Source organism: Sinocyclocheilus grahami, unplaced genomic scaffold, assembly GCF_001515645.1.
Source record: "Sinocyclocheilus grahami isolate Dianchi unplaced genomic scaffold, SAMN03320097.WGS_v1.1 scaffold252.1, whole genome shotgun sequence".
NCBI lineage: Eukaryota > Metazoa > Chordata > Actinopteri > Cypriniformes > Cyprinidae > Sinocyclocheilus > Sinocyclocheilus grahami.
This window is the reverse complement of record NW_015505431.1, coordinates 190,567-210,662: the sequence shown is the minus strand read 5'-3', so window position 1 is coordinate 210,662 and position 20,096 is coordinate 190,567. Positions and strand designations below refer to the sequence as shown.

Below are 20,096 nucleotides of genomic sequence, written 5' to 3'. Positions count from 1 at the left end.
CATACAGTATATATTTTGAAAATATTTACATGCATATATTAATGTTCATATAATTTATATTATATATACATATATTTAATATATAAAAATACTTTTTTTCTTAAATATATATACATGAATGTGTTTGTATTTATATATACATAAATATGCACAGTACACTCATACATTATGTAAACAAACTTTTATTTTGGATGCGATTAATCGTTTGACAGCACTAATCTAAACCTGATTACTGTAAAAGGCTTTATCTGATTTAGTTTGAAGATGAGATCAGCAGATCTTCTCCATGCAGACCATATAAAGCAGACTTCATTTAAATAGTCAGATTCTCCCGATAAACATGGACTACAATCATTTAACCCTTTTAATGTTTTAATACTTCGACTCAGCGACCCCGAACATGAAAACCAAAAGCAGCCATTAAAATCATATTCATGTTGGTGGAAAATCAGAGAACAAATCAGCAAAATGCGTTTAAAACCCTTTTTAGTACTAGTTCTCCATCCGGCCGTAATCACCTCAAAGCTTTATGTGAAACAAAACAAAACATGATTGATCAACCATCATCAAAATCGATTAAAATAAATAATTCCTTGATTCCTCTGTGATTAAATAATTCAGCAATAATAATAACAACAATAATCAGACAGAATTGCACACGAATGGAGAGTTGCACTGTAGTGAAGGAGGCACTGAGGACGAGTCTCCACTTTACGACAACAAAACAACATATTCCCCACAATTCCCAGCAGCGACTGATCAACCACTCCAGCTTGTCCTGATTTGGTCTCCGTGAGAAATCTGTGGGTCCCCCCAAACCCGTCCCGTTAGCACAGGAGTCTCTCAGTGATTGGGGAAGGAGCGCTGCTGGATCACTCCAGTGTCACAGAGGTATTCAAACAAACGAGGCCTGGAGTCCCGAGTCGGTTCATCCACTGACCTCAGAGCTGGTCACCGTGATGGCAGGCGTGACGGAGAGGCCTGATTGGCCGGGACAAGCTGTCCGTCATCACCTCTTCTGCTCCCAGATCTCCGGCATGTTTAAGTCCAGGCGCTCCAGAGAGCGCAGAGCCTGCACGTTCTCCGAGTAAAACGCCACGTCCACCATCACCAACCTGCAGAGAGAGAAAGACCACGAGCTCATGTCATCAAGAACAAATCACACCCCAGGATTCAAAGAAAAAAACCTTTGCATCTAACAAAAGACTAATAGGAAATAACAGTAAAAACATACTCATTATTAATATATATTCATTATATGTAAAATAAATATTAAAGAAATAATATATATAGAGAGAGAGAGAAAATGTACATTTTTATATATAAAAATTTATTAAATATTATCTATATATAAATATATAAAAATACTACTATATTATATATGTAAATTTAAAAAATTATAAAAATAACAGTATAAATATTTATATATGCATTTATACACAATTTTTTTAAATATGCAAAATAAAAGAGACATTAAAGCATATAGTATTTTCTATAAAATGAAGCCTAAAATGAAGCTTAATTTTGTAATTGTCATTAGCCGGGTTTCCATCCAAAGTTGCAAATTTAACTTATGCGCAAAACTGGAACATCGCATAAAACATTTGCGAAGCAGCATCGTTTCCATCCAATGAGTCAAAGAGAACAAAATCGTCACTTCCTGATAAACTGTCACTATAAATCACTAAGAAAAGTAGGAGAATATAATAATTTTCACATGTAATAAATTACTAGAGCAGACGAAACGCAATGAATGCGGTCGGAGGTGGATGCTGCTGTTTGGGAACGCAGTCGTGTAAGACATTTCTGGGAGGCAACTATACAGAAATACTTTGATGACACACTTTGCTCGGGCATTTCCGAATGACCATAACAAACAATTTCAGAAGCTGTGAATGAGATCGGTCCGCTGGTTAGTCAGGTTTTGCCGTCCCATAGCGCAAAGTCACATGACTTTTTTGATGCGCTTGGAGGAATTTATTTGCAAAATGCATTTTCATCTCCCATTATTCGCATCAACCCTTTTTCGCACAAGCCAAAAACCACCTCAAGCGAGCGTAAAAACAATTTTTATTTGAAATTCGGCGTTTCCATCACTCGTTTCTCATGCGATACTTCAAAATGCGTGTTAAAATAGCTATAGCCACATTCCCATTGCTGTAACTAGGGCTCCACGATTATGACAAAAATCATAATTGTCGATTATTGCCTTGAAATTATAATTGCGATTGTTTATTACGATTATCACAATTTACATTGAGTGATGTTTATACCATTGTTTGATGCAACTGCATGCCGTATTTTTATATGAAAATAAACTAGCTGAAAACACTCTAACTGAAAAACCTTTAGTGCTTTTCTATAGTATTGAGCCTCAAATGTCAACTATACATCGGATTGGTTTCTTCTTTAAATTATAAAAAAAGTTAAAATATGAACGGTATTATAGTGTTTTACTAAAACTAAAATTAAAACAATGGAAAAACCCTTAAGATAACATGTAGAAAGAAAAAACCTATCTTAAGCACACAGAATAACATAAGTGGACTTTGAACGATTAATTGCCGCTTTGAACGATTACGTAATTGTGGCATCCACTGCGATTAGAAATTCGATTAATTGTGCAGTCCTAGCTGTAACACACACACTCACCCATACTGAGGTCCGCCGTCATTGATGACTCCCAGCCGCGCTAACTGTCTCTTCAGATGCAGCTTAAAGCTGGCGTTTATCCTGAGGAACAGCATCTACACACAAACACACAATAAACACCATGAGTTTATAGTCTTGGTTCACGCTGACGACTCAAACATCACGTGCGCGTCTCACCTGCGTCTGCTCCTCCGGTAAGAGCTCATTAATGGCCTCGTGCATCTTGGCCATCTGTTTACAGACGTTACGCAAACACGCAGACGGCATCGGCGCCTTCACCTCATACTGCAGAGAACACACACGCTTCAGCCGTGATAAACCACAACAACATCACAGAGATCACAGAGGTCCAAACCCACCTTAGATAGAGCCTTCTCAAACATGCTGTCCATGATGGCCACTAGTTTAGCAGAGATCTCTGCGATGTGATCGTTATAGTCCTGAAGAGAGAGGAAGAACAGAGTGTAAAACAGCTGTTGGCGCATGTCGCTGAGTGGTTTGTGGATGTACGCTTGTCTACCTTGGTGATGTGGCCGAAGTGTCTCAGTATGCTGTACTGTTTGGGCTGTAGTCTGGTCTCAAAGTGTGCTCTGATCACAGGGATGTAGTGAACCAGCAGCTGAAGACAGCGAGACGCCAGAGCTGAGGACACACACACACATCACTCTGACAAGAGACTTTAAGACATTTTTTAACAGCTGCACAAATCAAATTGAATCTTCATGTCCATAGAGAACAAACATAAATAATAAAACATATAAAAAAAATAAATAAATGCAGCTCAGATTGCTTAAAATACTAAAAACCTATTTGATTCAATGGATACACAAGTACTGAAATTGGTTTGTGTGCTAATATATAAATATATATGAACTCGAGGTCGATGGATATTGGATTTAGCAGATATGATAACTTGTTTAAAGACAGGCAATGGACTTTAATGTGCTGATGCTAAAATCTATATACTGAGTGTGTTGAATAATGTCTTTGGTTTGCATTTAATTGTGTTGAATTAAATGACAGATAAAGTTTATTGTGCAACCAAAATAACAAGAAAAATAGATTTTACACACAATGCAGGACCTGTTTAAATTATAAGCAAGTCTGAAATACACTAGGACTCTTATTTTGAAATGTGTATGTTTTACCATTGCCAGCTGCTAATGCAAAAAAATGAGAGCTATGAAATATGCACTTTTACAACAATCTACAACACATTACAACATAAACACCTTCATAATTCTTCAACAGTAGATCATGAGCCATCTTTTGTGAAGCAATATCTTTGAATCTTTTGTGTAAATGTGAACTACTCTGAAAGCATGAGCCTGTGAAACACTTTAACTTTGAGACGTGCAGCGCTTGCATTTATTTAACTCAACAATGGCCTTTTGAAGTTTAATAATCACATTAAGTCATATTGTGATTCCTGTTTATGCATGGCCAAATTTAAGACCTCTTACAATGATAATTAGGACTTTTGTTATACCATTTAAGACCTTAAATTTAATCAAATTACGATATCTTAAGGACCCACAGTAACCCTGTGAAAGGCATTAGTAGTAGTATATTTTCATATCAGGGCAAACATGATTAAAAAAAGTATGTGAAAGGCATTAGCCAAATTAAGTTTTTCTTTCAGATTCAGGGTTGTGCTTTGCTAAATATCATTCCTCGTGCGTCTGAGATGTGGTGATGTGTGCTCTCTCACCCAGGTTTCTGGTGGTGATGGTTTTCAGGCCGACCACCTGCAGAGCTCCTGCCCCCAGCACCAGCTGACAGCTGCGGGAGTTGAAGTGCTGTCGCCACGGAAACAAAGAACAACCTGTCAGTCAAGTGATGTCACAGTGCAACCTGCAGCTGAACAAACACGCACGCACACACACACACACGCGCGCGCGCACACACAGACAGAGATACACTCACTCACATACACACACACACGCACGCGCGCACATGCGCACACACAGACACACACGCACTCACATACACACACACACACACACGCAGACAGACAGACAGACAGACAGACACACACACACACACACACACACAGACACACACACAGAGACACACACACACAGACAAAGACACAGACACAGACACAGACACAGACACAGACACACACCTTGAGCAGCTCGGCGAGGCGCGTGAGGATGTCGGTGGTGATGGAGGGAATGTCGTTCACATACTGGCAGTACTCCAGAAACATCCGGATCAGCAGCAGCACCGTCCTGTCAGAGCACACAAAGGTTAAAGGTCACAATAGGGACTAGAGGGAACTAGTGGTGAAATGAAACTCCAGCACTGAAAACTCACCCGACCACAGCATACTTCTGCCCGTCGACACACAGAAACTCACTGGGCTTCCTGTCCTCGGACCCTGAGAGACACAAAATACATTTACTACACTCAATTAAACACAAATAATAAACTGCAATCATAAAGGACACAAGGTATGAGATCAGCAAAACACAAAAAATAAGGTATATTTTAAAAGTATTTAATAAAAAAAATAATAATAACAACAATTATTATTATTATTATTGTATATAATAATATTAACTACTTATTGTATGGTAAATTTAAATATTTATTATAAAACAACAAAACAATTATTGTTGTTATAGTTAATGAAGATAATCATAATAATAATCAGAACAATCATTTTTATTATTATCGTTATTATTATTGTTAAACAATTTATTCATACAGAAATCTGTACAAATAGGGAAAAATCCAAAAAATGAAATTACATGTATTAAACAAACTTAATTAATACATTGCAATAACTGATCACAAAACAACTTGAACCTCCCCATACTGCACTGTAAAATGAAAAAGTTATTAAACAATAATATTTTATAATTACTTATAATTATTTTATTAACTATTTATTATTATTTATATATTATCATTTATTAAATAATTTATTCATATGGAAATCCACACAAATATGGAAAAACCACATTCCTGAAAATACCATTATATACTATTATAAAAATAATGTAAATAAAAAATAATAATCATATTTTTATTATTTTATACTATTATTATTTATATAGTATGGAATAATAATAATTTATTAAAAAATGAAGACAGAAATCTCTATAAATATGGAAACACCAGATCCCTAAAAATACATTCATTAAAGCCAAATAAACTAGAGAAATAAACTGCGACAGTAAAGGAGGGTTTACTACCTGTGGGTTTGCGCTCAGGCAGCGTGATGCGTCCGTCAGAGATGGAGTCCACCAGATCCTGAAACTCAGCCGGGACCTCTGCCTGCTTCCACCGCTCATTATCCAGCAGCAGACTGCACACACATAACGAGCAGTGACTCACTGAGTTCTGACTGAGAGCTCCCAGCACTGAACTCTCCTTCACTGACAGCAGCTGTACCTGAGTTTAGTCTTGCGCTCCTCGTGGAAGCGCTGCACGAAGCGGTAGGCCTGACTCTGCAGCGCCCCCCTCAGGCTCACGCTGCGCCGGCCGCACAGCTCCTCAGTGTCTGAGACGAAAGACTCCACCGCCTGACTCAAACACACAAACTCTGACGAGCTCAGGCGCTCCAGAGAGCCGTCCTGCACACACACACATCAAAAGCTGTCAGCGTTACACAACTCAGACAGGGCGAGGCGGAAGGAGTTTGGTCGTAGATTTGAAAGCAGCGATCCGATATAGTGATCAAACCGGTTCAGGTGTGTGTGTGAAAATGTGTGTGTTGAGTGTGAGTGTCGTGTATGTGTGTGTGTGTGTGTGAGTGTGTCGTGTGTGAGCGTGTGTGTGTGTGTGTGAGCGTGTGTGTGTCGTGTGTACGTGTGCGTCATGTGTGTGTGTCATGCATGTGTGTGAGTGAGTCGTGTGTGTGAGCGTGTGTGAGAGCGTGTCGTGTGTGTGTTTACCTTGGCTCGTGTCATGAGCACTTTAACGCAGCGGTCCTGACTGACGTCTGACGCTGTGTGCAGCAGCTCCTGAACGTTATTGGCCACCCGACCCAACTCCAGATCCGACGGCATCACGTCCTCACTGCTGCCACAGGGATGGGAAATATTTACAATATTTTCATGGTCTATAACTCTGAGGCCTATTCACACTGTCACACAAAGAATTTTAAAGAGGTCGTATAAGGGGAAAAAAATAATCAGATCATCCTGTCCACCCTCTCATCATTAGGCATCACAGGGATTCCACTTCGCTGGTTTGAATCCTATCTCACTGGTAGGTCTTTCAGGGTGGCCTGGGGAGGGGCGGTCTCCAAAGCACATCAACTGGTCACTGGGGTTCCTCAGGGATCAGTTCTTGGACCATCAAGTTCAAGACACTGATGCTTGCATGTAGAACAGGCACAGCACCCGCCTACTTCCACTCACTCTTACGAATCTACATGTCCTCCAGAAGTCTGAGATCCGCTAGTGAGCGACGCCTCATGGTACCATCACAGAGAGGCTCACTTTCCAGAACATTTCGTTCACCGTTCCTGGCTGGTAGAATGATCTTCCCACCCCTATCCGGAATGCTGAATCCCTGACATTTTTCAAGCGACAGCTGAAAACTCATCTCTTTCGTCACTATCTGACTTCACCCTAAAAAATTTTTTTTTTTTCTTTCATCTTTCTCTGTCTAGCTTGTACTTATTTGAAAAATGCTTGAAACTTGGTATGACGAGCACTTCCTTCCTGTGTCTATTTGCCTCTTTAAGATGAATCGCTTGATGTATTCCCCAATTGTAAGTCACTTTGGATAAAAGCGTCTGCTAAATGAATAAATGTAAATGTCCCGGTTGTACTTCAGCCCCAACACAAAAATAAACAAATAGAAAAATTAAGCCTTTGTTTAAAACCATTAAAAATGTTATTCATAGTGACATTATTTTCTTTATAATTAAGCATATTTAAGGCCAAATTCCCATTACTATAATGCAAAAAAAAAAAAAAAGAAGATGATTCTCCAATTATTAGTGATTCTCGTTAAAATCGGGGTGAATTTCCAGTACATTTCATTACTGTATGGTAATCACAATTTTTATATTTACTTATTTATTGCATTATAGTAATGAGAATTAGTGATGAGTTTTGTGCTGAATTGTTATGAAAACTTCTCAAAAAGTATGAAAATTTTTTTTTTTTAAAAACAGCCCTAAAATACGCTTCAATTTCTGTATGCAAAATATTATTTTGAAAAACTTTTAATAATTATTTAAGAGGTCTTTTCTGCTAAGGCTGTATTTTTGTAATCAATAATACAATAAAAAATCTAAAATATAATAATTTAAAATAACCATTTTCTAATTGAATATGTTCAAATGTAATTTATTTCTGTGATCAAAGCTGAATTTCTTAAGCTTGCAAACAACCAACACCAAGCAACGAATGCAACAAATAAAAATAATAAACTAAATAATAAATTAAGGATGTAAAATACAGCAATTAAACATGAGGGATTAAAAATATTAAAGATCAAATCTAAAACATATGCTCAAATAATGTTTGATGTTTACTAAAAAGTGTTTTCTATGAGAATATCTGATAAAATGTAATTTATTTCTGTGATCGAAGCTGAATTTTCAGCATCATTACTCCAGTCTTCAGTGTCATTCTAATATGATGATTTGCTGCTCAAGAAAAATTTCTGATTATTATCAATGTCGAAAACATTTGTGATGCATCATATGTTTGTGGATAAAAATGTTTCAGTACTTTTTGATGAACAGAAAGTTCAAAAGAACAGCATTTATTTGAAAAATAAATCCTTTGTAACTTTATAAGCGTCTTTGTCACATTTGATAAGGTTAATGCACATTTCTTGAACGGATATATGCATATCTTTTACAAAAAAATCTGACCCCAGACTTTGAAGGTTAGATAAGCTGTATATATTATGTTTCTGTAAAGCTAATAGCATGCAGTGTAACTCACATCGCAGCAGAGCCCCCTATGGGCAGGGAGGAGGTAATGTTGGAGTTGTGTTCCTTGCTGGAGGAAGATTCGGTGGTTGCGGAGGCCGAGTCGCTCCCGCAGGCATCTGTGCGCGTCTGCGCTCTCGTCTGCGCATGTGCTGCCACGTTACTGCGCTGCTCTGCTTCATTCAGCGCATCACTGATGAACAGCCCCTCGTGCGTGAGATACGCGAGCTCCGCCTCTCCTGGATGAAGGGTGGGGCCTCCGGACTCCTCCTCCTCTTCGTCCTCATTGGTCCTGCCGTCAGAAGGATTGGTTGCCAAGGAAACGTATGCTAGTCGACTCCTCTGGCTGCTGTCCAGCACTTCCAGCACCACGTTGCGGATGATGCCGAGCGTAGCCTGAAACAAACACTGATGAGTCGGAGGATGACTGCATTACTGAGAAAACTCTCTGATTGAGACATGCGGGCATAAAGTTCACCCTCCAGAGAATCTAGATATACAGTATCTTAATAGTAATGCTGCTTTTCAAATGTATCTTTAACAGTGCTGTTATTGTTAACAAAAAATGTAACTAATTAAAAAAAAGCTAAAAATAATAAAATATTAATAGTGAGTAACACTGAAATTTAAAATATCAAAATATTAGATGAATGAATGAAAATTAGAAATGATTTCTTAGCAACTAACTGAAAGTTCAAGTTAAAATTACTAAAACTTAAATAAAAATACAAATAAAAAAAAGAATTAAAAATGACAAAAGCACAAAATGATGAAAACTTATAAACTAAAATTAAAATAAAAACCCTGAAAATATCAACATTTAAAAAATAAATATTAGATAAAAAACTAAAACATGAACTTACAAAAAACTAAAATTACAAATGTTGCCTATGCTACAAAATGAAAATGACTGAAGTACTAAAATGAAATGAAAAAAAAAATTAAAGCTAAATAGAAATATTAAATATACAAAAACTAAAAACAAATGGCAAAAGAACATAAAATTACTAAAACAAAAACATAAAAAAAAAATAACAGGATATAAATAATACTAAAATAACAGACCCTTACATGCTATTAATGCAATAATTTTTATTGCATTTATAATAATTATGTTTGAAACAACTGCATTTTCTATTAGCAAGACAATGCAGTAAATCTAAACTGATTTAACAGCTATTTGACTATCGACTAGTAGCCTACATGACCCAGGTGACTTCAACCAAAAATTTAAGTTATTTCAAAGGCAGAACTAGCACATTTTGATGAAATTACGAAACAAACAGTGTTTTATTTGCTATATCAGATTAATAAGACCAGGAACGTCTATTGAAGTCTATTTTGATGTTGTGTTGACCGAGTGAAGCTTTCTGAATGTTATCGGCTGCTCAGAGTCACATATTGTGTGTTTTGTCAGGGTTTCACTGATGTCTTGAAGAATATGAGTTACGTTACCTTGATCCTCCTGAGGAACAGGATGAAGTGTTCAAAAATATCCAGCAGCAGATCAAACCACTGATGAAACGTCATCAAGCGCATCTGCTCATGAAACCTACATCACACACAGACACTCAGTCAGCTGTGATAAACAGTGCTGTGATATTTACACTGTTCATAACTCACCTGACAGTGTCTGCATCAATCTCACTGATCTGCGACACGGACTTCGCAACACACTGCAGGGAAGAAAAGAGAAGTCATTCAAAGAAACATTCCTTTTTGATCTGATTTTCCACTTTTCTGCTCCGTCTCGTGTTCCCATCACGTGCTGTACCTGTCGAACGATGTTCTTGGCGGCGCGCACCATCTCCTCGCTGTAGATGTCCAGGAAATCCAGCTTCCTCTGTCTCAACAGGCCAAAGACCAGAGACTGCAAGCGATCCTGTGATGAACACACACACACACAGATTCATAATCAAATTAAAACATCACCCGTAACACATGCTGCTGAGATGATCTTGATTTGACTTCCAATGACAATAAATCAGATTTCACGATCATCGTCTGTGGTTTTGTACTTTCATTAAGGAAATTAAATGCAAGCGGCGGTTTGTTTCGCTGGTCGGCGTGGGATTTGGAGCATGACCAACCTTTCCTGACGCTGCAGGCTGCTCTGTGACCTGCATGAGAAAATCTCACACTGTAAACCTCAAACCAACACTGGCCCACATCCAACACAAACATGACCTGATTTACCGAGCGCAGTCACATGATCGGATTTACGGGGCTAAATGCATTCACACCTGGGCACTGGAAACCACTGCTGCGGTCTGCTTCAAACAATTCATGTTCAACCGACATTTACTCACAAGTTCAGTTTGGCATTTGAAATGACGTGACTGATTTTGAAACATTTTGGCCTGGGTTTTCAAAAGCATGCTTTTTTTCTCTTATTTTTTGTTCAAACGTTTGGGGTCAGTGAGTGTTTATTTTAAATTATTTGATACTGCGATTCAGAAAGGATGCATTCAATTGATCAAAAGTGAGAGTAAAGACAGTTATAATGTTACAAAAGATTTCTATTTTAAATAAATGCTTTTTTTTTTACTTTCTATTCATCAAAGAATCCTGAAAAATAAAATGCATCACAGTTTCCACTAAAATATGAAGCAGCATAAGTGCATGCTTCATTGGTAATAATAATGAATGTTTCTTGAGCAGCAAATCAGCATATTACAGTGGTTTCTGAAGGATCATGTAACACTGAAGACTGGAGTAATGATGCTGAAAATACAGCTTTGATCACAGGAATAAATTACATTTTAACATATATTCACATAGAAAACGGTTATTTTAAATTGTAATAATATTTAAAAATTTTTCATCTATTTTTGCTTAAATAAATGCAGCCTTGGTGAGCAGAAGATACAAAAAAATTCTCATTGATCCCAAACTTAAACTTTAAATAAGATACATCCACATGTATTTAAACCTTTTATAAACTGAATACATTTTTGTAGTTTAGCTTTGATAAACGCTCTTTTAGGAGGAAGTTGTGTGCTGTGAGAGTTATGGTATGTTGTCACACTACAATGAACTCTTCTATTTCACACATTTGATTCCTGGTGACACGTGAAAGATGCCTGACCTTCTCCAGGACCTGACTGTCCTCCTCAAAGGGTCGACTGAGATCACTCTGAGCATACATGGAGAAATCGGCCACCATCATCTTATCGATCAACCTCTCCATCTCACAGAGCTGAGAACCCAAATGTCTGCGGACACAAATAACAGGAAATGAGCGGCATGCATTGCACATTCCTATTCTCCTAGCATGTTTCCTGGTAAGCGTGTGCGTGTGTTTGAGCACCTGAAGCTGTGAATCCCCTGCAGTTCCTGCTGCAGCACTTCTTTGGTGGTGGCGATGAGCTCCAGCGCTCCCACGAACTCTGAGGTGGAGAGGAGCAGCTGCACCGTGGGCTGCGTCTGGTGCACGGCGGCCATCAGCTTGAGCTTGTTGTGTAGCTTAATGCAGTTGTTGCAGGTCAGGGCGTCTCGCAGCGCTCGCAGCGGCCCGCGGCACATGACGCGGTCGATGGCGGCGGTGCGCGCGCGGAGCTTGGCCACAGCGTCGGCCGTTTCTCGCAGACGGTCCTGGAGCTCGTGCTGCGACGACATGGAGTGGAAAAAGGCCTCGGAGCGGAGAGAGATCTGCCGAGCGATGCTCACCTCCACCACGTCCAGATAGTGACTCAACTACACACACACACACAGAGAGATTCAGAGCCTTTTATCAGGGGATGTTCTGACAGACTGTTCACTTCATTTATGTACTTCTACTACTAGTGTTTTTATTTGTTTAATTGTTCATTGTTATTTAACTTATTTATGTCATGTCTTAATTATACGACTGTTTACTTATCTTGAATGTTTAGGCCTACTTGGAAAAACAACAAAATAAATATTTATTTAATTAAGAAATACTTATATATTATATAAAAATATTGTATTAAAATTAAATTTTAACATTAGCATATTGGCATTAATCCCCAAAAAACAGTGTGGGAAAAAGAAAAATCCTGGTATTATTAGCAAGGTTATTACAGCGAACTAAAATTCAAACCAAAAAAAAAAAAAAAAAAAAAACAATACTACTATTTTTTTAATAAAAATAAATATTTTGTTAGTGGTATTTTTTAAATATAATAAGAAAAAATAGATTTGTAACTTGAAATGAAATTGACCTGAAATATATATATTTTTTATTTCAGTTAGTTGTCAAAGTAATTTCTCATTTTAATTTAGTTTAACTTTATATACTAAAATAACTACAAAAAAAAAATTTTAAACCATAAAAGGCATGTTAAAATTAAAACTAACAAAAGTCTCAAAAAACACAGCATAATTACTAAGAATTTAACAAAAATTTTAATTAAAAATACAAAAATAAACAACTTGTTCAAAATATAAAAAAAATAAACTATAATAATATCTTGCTGATTCTAAAATAATGACTGCTAATGATGACTTATGGTACCAAATAATGACCTTTTCCTGCAGTAACCTTGACGATGCAACATCTCGGCTGTTGTTGCCCCCGGCGACGCTGAAGTGAGACCACGGCAACACAGCGTTAAACGTGGCTGGATCATTCAGCACAAACTCAGGCTTCATGAAGATCTGAGGGAGACGAAGAGAGAAGAAAGTCAAGAGGCAAGGAAACTTTTGCCCTTTAAAACAGAGAGCAACAGTGACACGCTTTTTAAGCAGACTCAGAGTCAGAAGAATTTTCCAGGGATTTCATGCATCTCTTCAAGTAAAGATGACAAACACCACTGCATACTTTGGTTTAAAGCAGATCTAGCTTTGAAGCAGGTCTCTCTTCTGCATTTATTTGATCAAAAAATACAGTAAAATTGTAAAATATAATTGCAGTTTAAAACAACTGTTTTCTATGTGAATATGTTTTAAAATGCTGTGATCAAAGCTGAATTTTCAGCATCATTACTCCAGTCTTCAGTGTCTCATGATCCTTCAGAAATCACTCTAATATGCTGATTTGCTGCTCAAGAAACACTTCTGATTATTATCAGTGTTGAAAACAGTTGTGCTACTTCAGATTTCTGTGGAAACTGTGATGCATTCAAAAGAACATCATTTATTTGAAATGGAAATCTTATGTAGCATTATAAATGTCTTTACTGTCACTTCTGATCAATGCAGTATCGATAAATTGTGCAGTTCTGATCAATAAAACTTTTTTTTTTAAAAAGTAAAACTTTAAGTGCATCTCATCACTTCACAAGTTCTTGGTAGGTCTGTTTTGGAAGATGGAGAAACTGACTGTGGTTTTCAAGCTAGAGTTCTCACCTTGGGCACCTGCTCCAGTTCAGCTCTGGCTTTATCTACAAGACAAATGAGCCACAAACACAAAACAAATTCATTCGAGTTCCTCCTATCAAGCGCATGTTTGTATGCTGGTGCACTGATGCCGACTTGATTATTGTTCAAACTCAACGGTACCGTGATTGTTGGTGATGGTGGGCACGGACAGATCGTCTTTGCTCTGGCAAATGTTCTTACAGCGCTCGTGAATCTTCTCCCTCTGAGAGACACAAACAAACAGTCAGCGTGAGACCCTCGACAGAAACAGATTATGACTTTCCGATCAGCTGACAACTAAATAAAGAGCTTCTTGCGAAGGAAACGCAGAGGCCCGTTCCTCAGAAGCGTCAGCGGTGGAAAAGCAGAGTCACGTAACCTTCAGCCTGCCATCGTCTGAATTCTCACGAGTGTGCGAGATAAACACAAGCAACCCAGACAAAACACATACTCCTCCGGCTCAAGAACTGACAGGGAACAGAACAAGACCCTCAGTGTATTAATACACTCTCAGCTTACTAACCCTAGTGAGATGCCTACATAGACAGCAACAAAGCTGATTTTAAAATCATCTATTTTAATCCATTTGTGTGCTGTTTGTTGGTTGTTATTCTAGTATTATTCGTACATTATTATAGCATGCACTAATATTATGAATAAGCTTTTACCCTTTTACATTAGTTTAACTTTTAGTAATTGAATAAGCTTTTGTCATTTTTATTAGTCTTCTTTTTTCATATTTTTATTTAGCTTTATTTTAATTTCAATTTTAGTCCTTCAACTGACTTAAGTTAGTTACCCAGGAAACAATTTTAATTTTACTCAACATTTGTGTGAGCTATATGTTGGTTATGATTATTGGTGGTATTATTTATATAATATATTATTATTTAATATAATATTACTTATACAATTTATACTATTATGATATTTATTAATATTTTCAAGTAGCTTTTATTTTAATTTGAGTGATTTTATGTTTTTCCTCCCACTTTTATTAGCATGTATGTATATATATTAATAAAATAAATGATATATATATATATATATATATATATATATATATATATATATATATATATATAAACCCAAGCCAATTAATTTGACTATTTAATTTGTGTATTTGTGTGCAATATATTTTGGTAGCGTTTAGTGACAGTATTATTTAAGTAATATTTCTATACTATTATGGTATTTTTTAGATACTTTTAAATAAGCTTTATTTTTATAATTTCAGCTTTTATTTTCATTTAAATTTTTGTAATTTTATGCGTTTTTGTCATTTGTATTAGTTTTTTAGATTTCTATTTAGCTTTAATTTATTTGTAATGCAGCTTTAGTTTTAGTAATTTTAGATGCATTTTTGCAGTACCAAGGAAACCATTCTAATTTTATACAATGTAATTTTATTTCAGTTTCTAATTTATTTAATTTTTAAATTTAAAATTTTTCCATCCATATTTTATTTCAGCCTTATTAACCTTATTTCGGTTAATAAGACATTGGTGCTTATTAGAGTGTCACAGACACAAATCACTGCCAAATCCGTCACATTATGAGGCGTTATGACCGTGTCGATGTCGGTTTCAGAAGGCAGTGTGTGAATAATTCAGACGCTGCTGTCACCTGAGCCGTCTCCTGCAGGTAGGAGCTGAAGTGTTCTCGGCTGATGTTGGGCAGGTAGAAGGAAGGCATGACCTCGGTCTCGGTGAAGTCCAGGCCCCACGTCTTAGTGAAGAAGTCTGACTCTCTCTTGGCCAGCCTGGGGTCGTTCAGGGCCGCGGGGAGGTTCACTTTAGAGTTATACACAGTCCAGCGGTGCTGGTCGGCCACAACGGACGGCCCGTCACAGAGAGCACGACCCTCACCTGTACAGACGACGATAGGGGGTCAGGAAGATGCGTTTCAAAATTACTCTATTGTCAAAATTACTATTGACTTTTTGTTTTTAAAAAGGCTTTGAAGGCTTTTAGACAGACAGTTACGCAGGGCTATTATAATCAACCAAACCCCCCCCCCCAAAAAAATGTTGTAACTTTAAATTAAATAAATGTTAACTGAAATAAATAAATAGAAATAGGAAAAAAAACATAAAATTAAATTTCCAAAAACTACAATTAAAAAAAATGTCTAATTTTTTTAATTTCTCATTTACTACAACTAAAACTAGTCAAATAGTTTTTAGTAAAAATGACATATGACAAATGTTGCCTTGACAAATAACTGTCTCTGAAATAAAATTAAGTTTATCTTGCAGTACTAAAAATAAAATAAAAATAATCAAATATATAAATAATTATATATATATAACAAACTGGTGTTAGTGGTTTTTGGACTACTAAAAGCGCATTTATTGCTTGAGTGTAAACATCTTTAACTTATTTTATTTCAGCTAGTTGACAAGACAACATATCCCATTTTTATTTAGTTTGCTTTGAATACTAAAATTATAGAAAATAAAAAAGTAAAAATAGACATATATAAAATATAGACAAATATAGACATATAAAAATGTTTCAAAAAAGATATTAGCATAACAAAACCACAACAAAGTTAATAATATTTTAACTGAAATTAAACTGAAAACAGAAAATATAAAAATTTAATTAAATTCAAAGTATATATGATATAGTAATCAATTATACTATAATAACACTGCAGTTATACAGAACAATAACCAAAAAACATCTAATTACAATTAACTTCTCCACAAGCGTATAAAGTGGTCTTTCTAAGCAGAAGGAGGCTGGTCTCTCACCGGTGGGCTCTTTAGGGCAGACGTCCGGTAAGGAGCGCGGCGGCGGTGTCCGATAGTGTCTGGGGGCCATCGAAGGGGCCCTGGGCTTCCTGAAGAGCCCATCACTGGGGCCGCTGGACTGAGCGACCGGAGACGAGCCCTGATTGGAGGACATCACTGCGGATCCCTCACATACGAGGCTGACTGGAAGGAGAGCGCAAGAACACACAGCACAGGAAGAACATGTCCTTTAGAGGAAAAGCACTAGATTTCCCTTCAAACTAACATCGGATTGGTTTAAAACAGCTGTGTAATACTAAATGTATCAGTTGAATGATGGAAAACAGTTTTAAACATGACAACAAAAAAACTAGAGATTCATTCAAAATTCCCCTTGACACAGTCGTGTTTTTAATATAATCAGCAAAATATCTGTTCCGCTCACACCGAGCACAAAAACAAGTGCGTCAGAGTGAAAACCGTAAAGAGGAAGATGAACTGAGACGCACACACAGCCCTAACTAACGTCCTGCAGCTGTGTGTGCAGTCATCTGAAATCACTTCTAGCTGTTTAATCAGATTTTCAGAGCAGATTTCACACCTGAGTGAGCAGATAGTGAGAAAATGGCAAACTGAGCCTGGACTAGTGTGCAGGGGAGATCTGCTCGGCACGCGTCTGCTTTCTAATCATTCAGAGCGAGAAAGGCAAGCGCTGAGGTTTGACTTCAGGAAGCTGCTCTATAAAGACTGCTGTGAGACAAAGCCCACGCCAGCCATGAGTCTCACAGACGCCTGGCAAGAACTTACTCATGTTTCATGTTTCACTCAAAGGTTGGGGGGGGGGGGGGGGGGGGGGGGTGTTTAAATACCAGCTGGATTGGTGTTTGCAAGAATCAACGGATTAATGTTTTTAATTGTATTTGGGGTTTTTTTGGCATTGTGACAGTATTTTTCTGACAACTGAGCACATTTTTCTACAAATTCTCAGTTAGGCAAAAAATAAATAAGTAAATAATTAAATTAATTATAATAAAAATTTACAAAAAATACACAACTAAACAAACTGCAGTATTTTTTGGCCAAAAACTAATTTAGATTTAAGAAAAAAAAATATATATATATAACACTATATATATATATATACACACACACACACACACACACATATAGAAGTGCTGTTAAACGATTAATCGCATCTAAAATAAAAGTTTTTGTTTACATAATACATGTGTGCACTGTGTATATTTATTATGTATATATAAATACACACACATGCATGTATATATTTAAGATTAATATGTTAAGTTTATATATTAAATATATTTATATATTACATAAATTAAATGAATATAAATATATACATGTAAATACATGTAAATATTTTCAAAATATATGCTGTATGTGTGTGTATTTACATAATAAATAAACACAGTACACACACATATATTATGTAAAGAAAAACTTTTATGTTGGATGCGATTAATCACGATGAATAGTTTGACAGCACTAATATATATATATATATATATAATTTTACATAAAAAAAACTGTTTCATAAAACATTTTCCTAAATTATAAATTAAATCCCATCCAAAAATAATCTCTTTAAATGTCACTTGGACATGTTTGCAGGATTCTGTATTTTTTTTTTAATCATAACTGACAACCTTTTTTCTCAAACAGCAGTATTTCATGGAAATAATTTAGTTTAAATTTGAAATTGTTTAAGTTTTATTCGATCTATTTATATTTAGCTTTGAATTTGGGGTTAAATGTCAGCTGGAAATGATTGCAAGATTCAGTTGATTAATGTTAATCAAATTTCACTCCACAAATACATACAAAACTATACTGCATATAGAAAGTGCATCTGTGTTTTTTAGGCATTGTGACCTATATACAGTATATGGCAATGTCTTCCAGCTCGAATTAACAAGGATTCTAGCACGAAGCCAAGACATTTCCAAATAATGAAATGTCCAAATGCACTCCAGCACTAAACACTGGCATATCGAATAATTCATGATTTTTAATGGATAAGACAAGGACACATGATGACAGATGAATGCAGCCTCAGTCAGCTGAGAGCGGATCAAATCAGCTCCCAATGAAGCCTCTCACTTCATTCAAGCAACTATTAACTATGCAGATTTATATTTATGAGTCTTTATAGATGCTTCTTTACTCAGAAACCCATGAATGACAGCTCAACCCCACTGATTATCTTATTTGAATCACTTTAAATGTTTTGTGGAGACACAAACCTTAGCTTTAAGCTATTTCACAGATGCAGAACACGATGTATGATTATTTAGACACAATAATTAATGATAAAATCACCTGTTAGGAGCAACACAAATCACCTCAGCATCGCATTCGCGTTAACTGACGCACAGACGTCTAAAGACACACTTTAACAGCAGGCGTGAGTGGTTTCTGGTGGTCTTTGCAGCAGATTGAGTAGTTTGGTGTTTGGGTTTGTTATTGTGCGCTTCCACGTAATCAGCCGCTGTTAGCATGAGCGCTAATCATAATAAACATCCGCTTCCGCGCCTCACACACTCACAAACACCGCAGCGCCTCTCAAGTACCTGTTATATGAAATAAAGCAGCTCCAGGCGATCATAACATCGTCAGATCCCACTCACATCCTCACTGACGGATCCCTCACTCACTCGGCTGCGGTCAGCCGGCCACCGGCCCATAATGCACTGCCCGCGAAACCCAGAGACTTCCGGTTTGCGCTTGTCAACGCGTACAAGACGAATCTCACTCCGTCATGAAGTCTTTCGATTCATTGTTTGAGATTTTTTTTTTTTTTTTTTTTACTTTTGTATTAGCCAAAAATGCGTGGTTTTGGAGACTTTTTGACAATAGACACTTTTTATACTGAGCTTATAATTATTGTATTATTGTATTATTGTTCCTCGTAAAGTTGCATGTAACGTACATTCATAAATGTACCATCTTTAAAATAAAAGAATACCTTCTTTTTCGATTTTCAAGAAAGATTGATTTCTGTTCATTCATTCGGCTTTTCTTTTCTTATTTCTTTTCTAAATAATTAAATTAAATAAAAAAATAGGTGAAGTATGGTGAAACATTATTCTTTAGGAACAATACAAAAATATTTCTGAGAAAATGCAACAACAATACAGTTTTCAACTATGATATAATATAATATAATAATGAATAACCCTCTTAGGATATTTATTTTATTTATTGTCTTTATGTTGTTTGTTGCTAAAGTAATACATACAGTAACTTGTTCTGATTCATTTCTTTCATTCATTGTTTTCTGCCTTTTCTGTCACATTTTATTCATTATTCTCATTCATTCATTTTTTTATTGTGTATTTTCATTCATTCATTCATTCAGCTCTTTTTCCTCTATATTTCTTTCTATATAATGTCTCTCTGACCATATATCATTTTTAAAAATAGGTGGAAGACGTGCTCAATGTTTAATTGAAATATGAT

At 36.3% G+C, this 20,096-nt stretch overlaps 1 protein-coding gene across 2 annotated transcripts; it reads right to left on the bottom strand.

Annotated features, from left to right (window-relative positions):
- Nucleotides 1–161: 161 nt before the first annotated feature.
- On the bottom strand, nucleotides 162–19,328 carry vps54 (VPS54 subunit of GARP complex). 2 transcript variants are annotated; one of them, XM_016289821.1, is made up of 23 exons: nucleotides 19,208–19,328; nucleotides 16,638–16,820; nucleotides 15,506–15,747; nucleotides 14,021–14,102; nucleotides 13,868–13,902; nucleotides 13,046–13,177; nucleotides 11,868–12,253; nucleotides 11,646–11,772; nucleotides 10,332–10,439; nucleotides 10,181–10,233; nucleotides 10,013–10,109; nucleotides 8,571–8,953; nucleotides 6,558–6,684; nucleotides 6,055–6,236; nucleotides 5,856–5,968; nucleotides 4,972–5,035; nucleotides 4,781–4,886; nucleotides 4,364–4,451; nucleotides 3,173–3,294; nucleotides 3,012–3,092; nucleotides 2,830–2,937; nucleotides 2,653–2,747; nucleotides 162–1,115 (listed from the first exon to the last, which is right to left on the bottom strand). In XM_016289821.1, the coding sequence occupies exons 2-23, from the start codon at nucleotides 16,789–16,791 to the stop codon at nucleotides 1,010–1,012; spliced, it is 2,991 nt and encodes a 996-aa protein (XP_016145307.1). In that variant the 5' UTR covers nucleotides 16,792–16,820; nucleotides 19,208–19,328; the 3' UTR covers nucleotides 162–1,009. The 2 variants fall into 2 exon arrangements, with proteins under 2 accessions (XP_016145307.1, XP_016145308.1); XM_016289822.1 differs by having other exon boundaries at nucleotides 6,558–6,681.
- Nucleotides 19,329–20,096: the final 768 nt, after the last annotated feature.